Source organism: Solanum pennellii, chromosome 11 (assembly GCF_001406875.1).
Source record: "Solanum pennellii chromosome 11, SPENNV200".
Taxonomy (NCBI): Eukaryota; Viridiplantae; Streptophyta; class Magnoliopsida; order Solanales; family Solanaceae; genus Solanum; species Solanum pennellii.
This window is the reverse complement of record NC_028647.1, coordinates 45580329-45592938: the sequence shown is the minus strand read 5'-3', so window position 1 is coordinate 45592938 and position 12610 is coordinate 45580329. Positions and strand designations below refer to the sequence as shown.

Genomic DNA, 12610 nt, shown 5'->3' with positions numbered 1-12610 from the left:
GTGAAGCAACAATATCCACCATTTATTAGATTGATGGTTATGTATACAATTGTGAATTACTTTTTTTGTTGATAAGTTGTATAAAACAATTGGAAGTGTTCATTTTTGCTGATAATATTAAGAATTTTTTTTTCGGAACAAATGTCAATTATGATGGAAAAGAAGAAATGTGGTGTCTGTGACAATATATATAACCTATGTTGTAAAAAACACCACAAAATTATCTGCATGTGCCCCAACAGAAAGGATATATGTTGCAACATATGTCACAGAAAAAAGAATGTGATAACATATATCATAGAAAAAAGATATGTGGTAACATATGTCACATAAAGAATATGTGATAATATATGTCACAGAAAGGAGATATGTGACAACATTACATTGTCAGCAAATGTGTGGTAACATATGTCACAGAAAGAAGATCTATGGTAATATATGTCACAGAAAGGAGATATGTGACAACATTACATTGTCACAAATTGTTCATTTTTGCTGATAATATTAATATTAATGATTATTATTATTTTTATTTTGTTGGAACAAATGTCAATTCTAATGTAAAGGAAGAAATGTGGTGTTTGGGGCAACATATATAATCTTTGTTGTAAAAAATACCACAGATATATCTACATGTGCCACATCAAAAAGGATATATGTGGCAACATATGTCACAGAAAGAAGATATGTGGCAACATATGTCACAGAAAGAAGATATGTGGCAACATATGTCACAGAAAGAAGATATGTGGCAACATATGTCACAGAAAGGAGATATGTGACAACATTATATTGTCGCCAATTGTTCATTTTTGCCGATAATATTAATATTAATGATTGTTGTTGTTGTTGTTATTATTATTATTATTATTATTATTATTATTATTATTATTATTTTGTTTGAATAAATGTCAATTATGATAGAAATGAAGAAATGTGGTGTCTGTGATAATATATATAACTTCTACGCTAAATAACACCATAAAATTATCTACATGTACTCCAATATAAAGGATATATATATGTTGCCACATTTGACATGTATGTTGCAATTTTTCCAACAGAACGTGCATATATTGCCACAGATAACGTTTTAAGGACAGGTTAATCGATAAATTGAGCGATTTAAGAATGTAAAAATATCAAATTGGACCAAATTTTAGTTCATTGAACCATAATTAAGTAATAAAAATATGTTATAACATTTGAAACAACGATTTACAAGGGTGTTATATAAGTACCATTTGATGGTATGATGAACTAACGATATGATAGTTTTTGTAAAAATAATTAATAGGATTAATGAAGGTTCTTGTTTAAGACCATAATTATATACTTAGACACATTGTATGGCTATATATTATTGTTACATGTTGAATTAGGTGACAAATTTAATTGAATTAACCCCAAAAGACACATTTTAGGATATACATATGTTGCTACATATGACATATCTGTTGCAATTTTTTCAACAGAATGCATATGTTGCCACATATGTCAGTTGAAGGTTGACCTATTCGATAAATTGAGCGATTTAGGAATGGAATAATGTTAAATTGGACCAAATTTTAGTACTTTGGACCATAATTAAACAATAACAATATGTTATAACACTTGAAACAACGATTTATATGGGTGTTATGTAACTATCATATGAAGTTACTTGGTCATTGTATGATGAACTACTGGTATGATAGTCTTTATAAAAATAATTGATAAAATTGATGAAAGTTATTGTCTTAGATCATATTTTTATACTTAGACATGTTTTAGGACTATATATTTGTGTTACATGTTGAATTAGGTGACAATTTAATTTAATTAACCCCAAAGAGACCATTTTGTAATATACATATCTTGCCACATATGACATGTCTGTTGTAATTTTTCCAACAGTACGTGCATATGTTGCCACATATGACATGTCTGTTGCAATTTTTCCAACAGGTTGTGCATATGTTGCCACATATGTCATTGTAAGAATGGGTTAATCGATAAATTGAACAATTTAGAATGGAAAAATATTAAATTGGACCAAATTTTAGTACTTTGAACCATAATTATGTAATAAAAATATGTTATAACACTTGAAACAATGATTTACAAGGGTGTTATATAACTATAATATGTAGTTACTTGGTCATTGTATGACGAACTAGTGGTATGATAATATTTGTAAAAATAATTGATAGAATTGATGAAGGTTATCGTATTAGACCATAATGTTGTACTTAGACATGTTGTAGGACTATATATTAGTGTTACATGTTGAATTAGGTGAAAATTTTAATTGAATTAACCTCTAAAAAGATTATTTTATGATATACATATGTTGCCACACATGACATTTCTGTTGCAATTTTTCCAACAGAACGTGCATATGTTATCACATATGTCACTTCAAGGATGACTTAATCAATAAATTGAGAGATTTAGAAATTAAAAAAATGTCAAATTGGACAAAATTTTAGTACTTTGAACCATAATTAAGCAATAAAAATATGCTATAACACTTGAAACAATGATTTACAAGGGTGTTATATAACTATCATGTCATTTGCGATATGTAAGTCGTATGTTGCTACATGACTAACTTATATGTTGCAATTTGTGTAAGTTATATGTTGCAACATATGCCTATTCTGTTGCTATTAAAATAACCTTTCTGTTGCTACATATGACTATAATTTGTTCAAATAGTCAATTGTTGCAACATATATCAATCTGTTAGAAACGCAAATGCAAATTATTAAAAAAAAATGCAAGCACCCAGATGATGATGAATGATTTCAAAGAATTATTAATTTTACATATCAAAACAATGGCGTGATACCTCAATCATTTATGAAGTAATTCCAATTGATACAAAACGAAATCTGATCCACTGATTAAATTAGTTAAATCTGATTCAAGAAGAGGAAAAGAAGAAAGCTCAAGGACTAGCAGTCAAGACCAATAATGTACGAAAAGAAGATGAAAAAGATAAAGAGAATGGGAAGAAAGGCAAGTAAAGAAGAAGAAGAAAAAGAAGAAGAAGAAGAGGGAGAAGAAGAATACAACGAGAGGTGGAGGAAAAATATTTATTTCCGCTTTTGGTACAGCTTTTGGTACAACGAGAGGTGGAGGAAAAATATTTATTTCCGCTTTTGGTACAGCTTGCTGGTGGCTTCCCCTTAATTTTAATTGCCACCAAAATTGGTTAAATTAGGTTTTAGTCATTTTACCCTTCATTTAATTCAATGGACCAAACTGTCAACTTATAAACTTGAGGGCAACTCCACAATCCTTAATCATTAATCACATAATTGTCATCTATACCCAATACTTAAGACTTATGTCACCACCCATTTATTTTGTAACCTTACTGTCACCCTTTTATAAAAGTCCCAAGTAACATACAGTGGGCACTTAGGATCAATTAGAGAATTCTCCGATTTGTCCTTATGCTTCAATTTCCTCTATTATATTTAGCAACTTTAATTTTTTACTTTTCTTTTAAGTATTTTGTATATTTAAAAATTACGAAAAATTAACATATAAATCACAATAATTAACAACACAAGATATTTTTTTTAAAAATGTAATATTCTGGTTGACTCTCAAATTTCACGGTTGCTCACAATTTTGATTGACTCTCAAAATTTCACGCTTGCTCACATAAATTGAAATATAGAATTATATATAATTTTTGAATTTTACATAAAATGTAGTATTATAAATCATAATAGTTAACCATTCAATATATAAATTGAGACAATTGGGCTATTGTGTCTAAACTACATATGTATCAGTAATAAAAGATAGTACACATGTCTTAAATATAGGATATCTGTCCTACACGTGTTTAGACTGATAATATTTCTGTTAACATTTAATACTTCCATTTTATCCCAAAGTTAATGTACACATTTCTTTGCATTTTATACAGCTAATTTAATGCAGTATTAATCCTTTTAACTATCATTTCTATAAAAGAGTAAAAAAAGATAAAACAAAATAAAGAATTTGATCCATGTGCGACTTATTAACAACAAAAGAAAGCATATAATGTGACTAATTGACTTTTTTTGCTCTAAAATAAGAGATTATTATTTTATTTTATTTTTGGTAGCAAGAGATACCTATTTTATTTGCTTCAAAAGAGAGAATAATGTGAGTTGAATTTCCTCCGTTAAAAGAAGAAAACTTATATAAATATACTATAATAAAACAAATATTTATCATTTATAGCAATAATGTTTTTTTCACTTGATCACTTTTAATTCATCTATGATATAAGTTTAATACATATTACAAAAAATAATTTATTATTCATATATAATATAAGTATTAATGATGGATAATACATTTGTCACACATTTTAATACACTTATAATACAATTTGTCAAACTTTTACATAATATATTTTAAAAAATAATTATAATTCATATATATTGCATACATAATTCACTTTTAATACATATTGCAGATTTAACATTATATTACTATAAATGGTAATAGTAAATACTATCGCTAAAATCAGTAATTATTTATTAAAATATATTAATTCATGTAATTAGAAAAAGAAAAAGGGATGTTTGTGGTTGGACTGTAAACGTACCATTTTATAAAAATAATGGACTATTAGTGCTTCTCGTATAAGAATGAGGATCATTTTGAGCTTAATTCAAAGATAATGCCTTTTTCCTTGCAAGAGCCAATTCCTAAAGTATTTGTATGATCCAATCACTAAATTTGACTCGAAGCCAAACTCATCACTTCCTGCAAAAACAGACATGGTTTCATCAACATTAGCTCCACAACCTTCCTGGTTCACTGCCAAAAGGTATTTTTCTCTCTTTGCCATGTGGGTTGCCTATGTATTGCAATTTTTCCTTTTTGGGGTCTTTTGGTTTACAGTCCAAACACATGAAGGGACAGACCAAGATTCATGGGGTTAGTTTGTTGTTTTGATTATCAAGCAAGTGCCTTTTCTTGATTCTGATTAACAGGTTTTGAAGATATATAGAAGTCTTCTTCTTATTTAAACCCTGGGAACCTAGCAGAGAACTTGTTTGAGAACTTGGGGCCGGCTTTATGAATCTTCGGTGATCATGTTACTCCTATAAACTAAATAGAATAACAACTAGATTGATTTTGTAAAGGTTTAATATTTTCCACTTACAGTGTAAGATACATTTAGCTGTTAGGTTACTTGCGAACCAATTTCTATAGTAAGTGTAAATTAGTGACCTAGAAAATATGGCAATTCATTGGTAGTTTACATTACTTTATCCTAATGAAACTTGTAACCTTAATGAATGTGTTTTTTGACTTGAAACACCAGGCTCTTAGACTCTGGAGTTTATTACAATCCGTTTTATAACTCTTATTTTTGCTATCTTATATTTGCTTATGATCTGTCTGCTGCAAATTGTTAGGTTACTAGCCATATTCTGTATAATCAACTTGCTAAATTATGTGGATCGCGGTGCTATAGCGAGCAACGGTGTTAATGGGAAGCACAGTGAGTGTACTAAGAGCGGTACATGCTCTTCTGGCAGTGGAATCCAGTAAGAATTTTATTGATTACTTAATCTTAATGTTTCAGTACAAGTCTGCTTTGTTCTCAAGTGATTGATCATAAGGGAAAGATATAGCGAGTGTGTTTCACTCTAAGTTTTCCTTCCTGCACAATGTATAATATTTTTCTTTCTAATTTTTCCTTCTTGATGATTGACAGTTATTATATGCAAGAGTCGAATTATGCGTTTTCTCTATGATGTACTTATACCTACCCTAGTAATGACTCTTCCCTGTGAAATTTAATGGTTGGAATAGCCACTAAGTAGCGCTTGGACATGCGATTAGAAATCACGATATGAAATCCTGAGATGAAATCACCGTTTGAACATGCGATTTCATGCTGATTTCATCTCATGGTTTAATATCACTGTTAAGGTCCCTAGTTTTGGATCGAGTCACTGGATGATCAACAGAAAATTCAGGTCTAAGCCCTTGTTCTTGTTCCTTGACTTGCCTATGATTGCTGAATTTGCAATTCATTGAGGGAATTGTCCACGTGCAAACTCACTCAGGGATGTTCTGTTCGACTGAAACAACTAAAACTATAATTCAAAAGTATTAGTCATTCTCGTGCCTGTAATATTGTTTCCCGGCAAACGCATCAATTACAATTATGCTCCAAGTTAATCTTTTCTTTTGTGTGTTTTTGCAGGGGTGATTTTGATTTGAACAATTTTCAGGATGGTGTCATATCATCTGCTTTCATGGTTGGGCTTCTTTTGGCATCTCCAATATTTGCTTCCTTAGCCAAGAGGTGATAATTTTTAACATATCACAGCCTTGATGTTGAGATATATGGAAGCATATATCATACTAAAATGATTTAGAGCGTGTTTGGCTCAGCTTAAAAGCTGGTCAAACTGACTTAAAAGCTGATTTTTGACTTATTTAGCTGTTTGGCAATTCTCAAAATAACTTATTTTAAGTTAAAAAAAACTTATTTTAAGCCAAAAGTTAAAAGCTGGGGTAGGGGTGCTTTTCTTTTTTCCAGCTTATAAGCTGTTTTAAGTTGACCACATTTTTACCTTTTTACCCTTAATATTTTTATACAATCTCCAAATTACCCACATAACCCTAACATCTCTTTCTTCTATTTTTCCCTTTTCACGTGTGGATGATAGACAATTACTATTACTAATGAATGAAAATAAAATAAATCTTAAATTTTTCAAGTGATCTATTCAAATTATATATTATTAAAATGTAAAATAAGTTGCACATATAACTTAAATAAAAATTTATATTCCTCTTATAAATAATTTGTGATAATAAAGAAATATGTGAATGATAGACTATTATTATTACCTATGGATAAAACTAAAATAAAATCTTAAATCGTTCTTTGATCTATTCAAATTATATATCTTTAAAATCTATAACAAGTTTATATTCCTCTTATAAATAATTTGTGATGAGAAAGAAATATGTGAATGATAGCAAAATATAATTATTTATGGCTGTAAAATATAAATTAATTAACTTTTATTATGTTAACAGCTTTTAAGGGTATTTCAGACATTTTGATTTAAAAAGCTGTTTATCAGCACTTATTTGCCAAACACATCAACAACTTTTTTTTTAACTTCAGCACTTTTATCCAAACGCATAACTGCTTATTTTAAAAATAAGTTTCAGCACTTTCAAAAGTACTTTTTTAAAGCTGCTTTTATTAAGCCCATCCAAACGGGCCCTTAACTGTAAAAAGTATTTTTGACAGACACCATACAGAAATAAGCATTGCATTTACTACTATGGAGATCATTTTGTCTAGACAGGAAATATAATGAATTACTTTATTCCCATTGTTTTCATTCGCTTTCACCACTTTTTCTTTTGTAATTTTGTCTCATTTTTCTTGATAAGATTTCTTGAAATTCCGAATTAATATAAGATGTTAATACTCTTTTATTGTCGAATACCGTGCTGTCCATACTAGGCCATGCGACCCATGCCAGATCAGTGTCCACTTTCTGAAATGATTAAGTCACCACTTATTATCCCACTTTTACTCTTCCTAGCATCCAAAGAATAAAAAGGTATCCTTTGTTATAGTGGGATAGCCTAGTGAAAATCCACATCTAACCTTAGAGGTTGAGGACTTGAGGGTTCAACTGATTAAGAGAGCATAGTGGAAAATGGCCATTCTTGACTCATAGGTAGGGATGTTGGGTGGTGGGTTTAACATATCAAAAAAAGGTTAAAAAAAGAGCATCCCTTATTTACAATTTTACTTACTTGAAGGAAATAATCAATATCTCAAAGTCCATCAAATAATTTAATGTAGGTCAATGGCATTTCATAAATCATCTAAAGATCAAACTAATTCAAATTGAATTGGATGAAAGTGATACCTATATCCCAAGGTTACATTATTATAACTAATTTCTCATTTAATATTGAAACTCCGGGGGTAGGGTGTACTCAAATATTTTCTAAGGTTATAAAGTATCCTATTAATATATGCAAGTTGACTCACCTACAAGTTAGACCGATAAAACAGATATAACATGGAGTAAGGAAACAAAAAGAGTAATTGACTTTATATTGGTTCGGATCACCGATATGGTGAGTAATTGATTTTATATTGGTTTCAATCACCGATATGGTGTCTGTGGGTTCAAGGGTTTCATTTAGATCTTTGAATGAACTTTATTAAATAGATTGTATTTTGGTGAACATTGGAGAGTTTCTTACATCTGGATGATTGCAGATCTCGTTTTTGGTCACAACCTGTACTTCTATAGCTTTCTAATCTCTTTTTCTTTTCTTTTTACTAGTAGACTATTGATGATCATAGTGCTTTTTGTAAGATGAAAGAGTGAATAGTGTTCTTGCTCAAGTGAAGTTGCACATCTTTCTTCTTCGATCTTGATCCTCTTTTATACTTGCTTGGCTGTTTACTGTTGCTCTTAAGATGATATGACTAAGAATCAATTCTTTCTCTTCGAGAATCATTACTTTAATGTTGATTTTTGCTGGGATTGATTTGCTAAATCAATCCCTTGACATTCAGCGATCGACTCTTAAGCTAACCCAAGGGAGTTTCCTTCAATCAAGGGTATAGTAATTTGCCTTGATTGAGTTCTCCTATCTGTCTTCTTTCCTTGTGTGTGCTCCGGTCTTCCTTGTATTTTCTCAATCACAGAAAGATTGATTTGCCTTGTTTGTCCTCTTTCATTGTACATATTCCTGTCCTCCGTGTCTTTTGACTTCTTTCCATTTAAAGCTCTTCCCTGATTTTGGGCGAGGTTCTTGACTTGTGTGTGCTTCGGTCTTTCTTGTATATTTCCTCCAATTGCAGGAATATTGATTTCCCTTGTTTGTCCTCTTTCCTGGAGCGTATTTCTGTCAAGGTGACCTTTTCTTCCATATTTGTACTGCTGCTTTTCTTGGTCTTTTAGTGTTGTCTTCCTTTTCATTTTTCCTGCATAATAAGCAGTCAGTTGGTGTCATCATTAAAACTTATTAGGCAGGTTAAGGGCTAACAATTCCCCCCCCCCTTCTTGATGATGGCAATCAGGAGTCAGTTTACTTCTCTGAAGTGTGAAAGCAAAACTCTCCCCTTAGAGTGTGCATCCTCTCGTAATGGAGTCTCCCCCTTAATGTGTGTCTAGTAGTGTGTGCTGTCTCTAATGGCTTATTGTCTGTCTTGGTCCATCTCCCCTTTGACATTATCAAAAAGAAATCAAAGAGGGAATCAAAGAATAGAAATGCAAGCATAGACAACCAAGTAATAGACCTTGGTAAATAACTAGAATTTACACACATCATAGTTACAGTAGGAACAAACATTCCTTGATGAGCAGTTATAGAGATATTGTCAAGATGGGCCAAACGACCCCAAGGAGAGATAGTCAAAAGGTCATATTGTCTTAAGAAACCACCAAAATAAAACCAGGAAGAAATATTTGAGAGTGTTGATAACTCTCTATGAGGAGTGGTAGGCAATGTTATCAAAAGCAAAAAGTGCAAAAAAAGCTCTAAGGTTTGTTGGGGCTTTAAGTGCAAAGTACAAATAAAATATGTATTTTATTGAGAAAATGCGCAAATGGAGAAAGCTTACAAATATATACATGTTTGGTCCAAGACTAATAGTTATAAGTGTTAAGAAGTCCCACATCGGTAGAGGGATGAAGATTCAATCTTCTTATATGGACTTGGACAAACCTCCCCTCATGAGCTGTCTTTTAGCGTTGAGTTAGGTCCATGTATTATATCTTTACACTCTATCAGAGCCAGGCCCATCCTAATTTGGTGTTCACCGTTGATGAGCCCCCATTAGAAGTGTTCACGCTTAAGTTGAGGTCTGGGCGTGCGGGGGAGTGTTAAGAAGTCCCACATCGGTAGAGGGATGGGAATTTGGTCTCCTTTTATGGACTTGGACAAACCTCCCCTCATGAGCTAGCTTTTGGGGATGAGTTAGGCCCAAGTGTCATATCTTTACAATAAGCATGAATAACAAACATATGGACAAATAAATTGATTGTTTTTACGATAAAGTGAAACATCAATGGTTTAGCATAGCCTCTCCAGAAAATGCTCATTCGGAAGGAAAAATGTCTTAGAGCCTTGCAGTGTTATTAAAGGTGCGGTTCAAGCGCGCTTAAGCCCTGAAGCAAGGCTCAACACGTGTTGAGCACTTCGCCTCGCTTTATGTGTGCTTTGGTGTCGTCTCAAGGTTCTAAGACAAAATTTTCCTTGCCAATGAGCCTCTTATGAAGAAGTGACACTAAACAATTGCTTTGGTCATATATTTGTCATTCATGTTTATAATTATTATCTTGGACTAAACATATACATTTGTACTTTTTTCTCCCTTTGAGCCTTTTTTCATTAAAGCCCACGCTTTATTTGCGCTTTGCGCTTAAAGCCCCCATGGACCTTAGAGCTTTTTTGTGCTTTTCGCCTTTGATAACGCTAGAGCCTTGATGAAGACACTGAAGCGCTCATTAAGTGAGGCTAAGCGCGTTTTGAGCCTCGCTTCAAGGCTTAGCCGCCCCTTTGATAACACTAGTTGTAGGATTTTTCAACATTCTTGGATAGATTGGAGTAGTAGGTCTGAACAACTATGGCAAGCTCTGTCCGAGATGATTCGCCTTCTTGCATTACGGAGTTGACTCGTTGAATCAGCTTATTCGCGGTCTTGATTCCTTCACACTGAATGTCATCCATGGAGACTCTCAGCTTCCCAACATTCGTGCTAGTGTCTTTGGAAGTACTTGTCCTCGGTCTCTGCAGCTGCTGCATTCCATCCTCCAGAGCTGCAAACCTGCCTTTTATCTCACCTGCTTCTGTAAGCAATTCTGAGGCTGAATCAGCAGAGATCTTGCTTCCCTTTTGCTGCTCCACTTTAACCTTCACTAAACCCATCTTTGACCACTTATCATCATGTAGAACATATCCCATGCTAGCAAATGCTTGAGTATCATATGTAGAGGAAACTTCCAGGGGTTTATAGGTAGAGATGTCAATCATAGAGGCAGTTAAGATGTGGGTGATGATCAGTACGTAGGGAAGGCTTGAAGTAGCACCTTATTCCTCTGCACTCTCGACCATGTATTTATGAATTCACTTAACCCAGTTGATTTTACTTTTTCTAATAAGCAATGAAGTACAAATGGAAAATTTTACCCGAAGTTTATTAAGTGCAAAGTTCCATTGATGTTGTCACCATATTGAATTTCATAATTTGTTGCCCCTTTCTTCTATAGTCTAGTACATTGTTAAGAATGACAACAAACACATAGTGATCAGTTTCACCCCAAAGTATATTAAAATGTTGGACAAAATGCTTAAATGGCCAAACCATGCCATTGGTGATAGCTTCAAACCATAAAGAGGCACTGTTGACATACTAATCTAGACTTCCCCTAAGCAACAACACTAGCATTTGCTGTTGACTTCCTCAGTATGTTCATGATGAAAGAAAACAATTTTTCTATCGAACTCGTAAAGGAGCTAATGAAGTACAATGGTGATCCCAGACACTTTGAAAGAAGTATTGTTCAGTTAGATTCTTAGAAGACGGAAGAGATCTTGCTCCACTAGCACTTATGTGGGTCGTATTGAGAAAGAGATGTCGGTCATATGGAGAGAGAGTTACACAAGAACTTTTGAAGGAGTAGAAAATGATTTTTAGTAATCTATTGTTCCTTACCTTTTAGTTTTGGTGCACCCATGAGACTCCTGTATGTACAGAACATTGAGGCGTTGTTCATAGAGAACTATTTCTTTTTGTAGTTTTTTCTTTGAACTTTTTGTTATGCTGCTTGTATGCGATTGTTTTGTCCTGTCATGGATAAAACTATTTTACATTATAAAACTAAAGGTCAATGAGACATAGCTGCAGTGGAGATAAGGTGGCGGATAGTTGCAATTATGGCCACCAAACAAAAGGTATCACCATAATCAATGCCAAAAATCTGAATATATCCCCTGAGCGCCAATTTAATTTTAAGTTGATCAACCTTTCATCAGCACTATGTTGACTTTAAGCACCCAACGACATCCAACTATTATTTGCCATTTACTAAAACAGCTATCTTCCAAGTACCATAGTCATGCAGACCTGTCATTTCCTCATTATGGCTTGATACCAGGGGCGGCTCAAAGTAATTGGAGGCTTAAAGAAAAATTTCAATTAGAGGCCTAAAATCTAAATAAACTTCATATATATTTATTTTAATTTTTTTTTGACTTTTAGATTTCAATTAGAGGCCTAATATCTAAATAAACTTCATATGAATTTATTTAAAAAATATTTTTCTAACTTTTTAGATGTAAATTTTTGCTTAAAATTTCTTTATAGATGATTTCTTCAAATATCTTTTTTATTATTTTTATTAATTTTAGGTAAGATTTTTATCAATTCAATATTAGATAACACTCTTTTACTGAGGCCATTACTATATGAATTGTTAACATAATTCTTGGTAATAAGTTGACAAACTTTAAATAAAACAAGAGTTGAAGTCATAAAATTTGATTCAAGAAGTTGATAACTTGGTATATCCTACTTTAATATGTTTATTGTATTGCTTGAAAA

The 12610-nt window shown here is 32.2% G+C and overlaps 1 protein-coding gene across 1 annotated transcript in view; it reads left to right on the top strand.

Annotated features, from left to right (window-relative positions):
- The first annotated feature begins 4673 nt into the window (after window positions 1-4673).
- LOC107004844 (probable sphingolipid transporter spinster homolog 2) overlaps window positions 4674-12610 on the top strand; it is a 33564-nt gene continuing 25627 nt past the window's right edge. Inside the window, exons 1-3 of the mRNA XM_015203221.2 lie at window positions 4674-4825; window positions 5421-5552; window positions 6218-6319. Coding sequence (XP_015058707.1) covers window positions 4776-4825; window positions 5421-5552; window positions 6218-6319 — 284 coding nt within the window. The 5' untranslated portion in view covers window positions 4674-4775. The remainder of the gene's footprint in view (window positions 4826-5420; window positions 5553-6217; window positions 6320-12610) is intronic.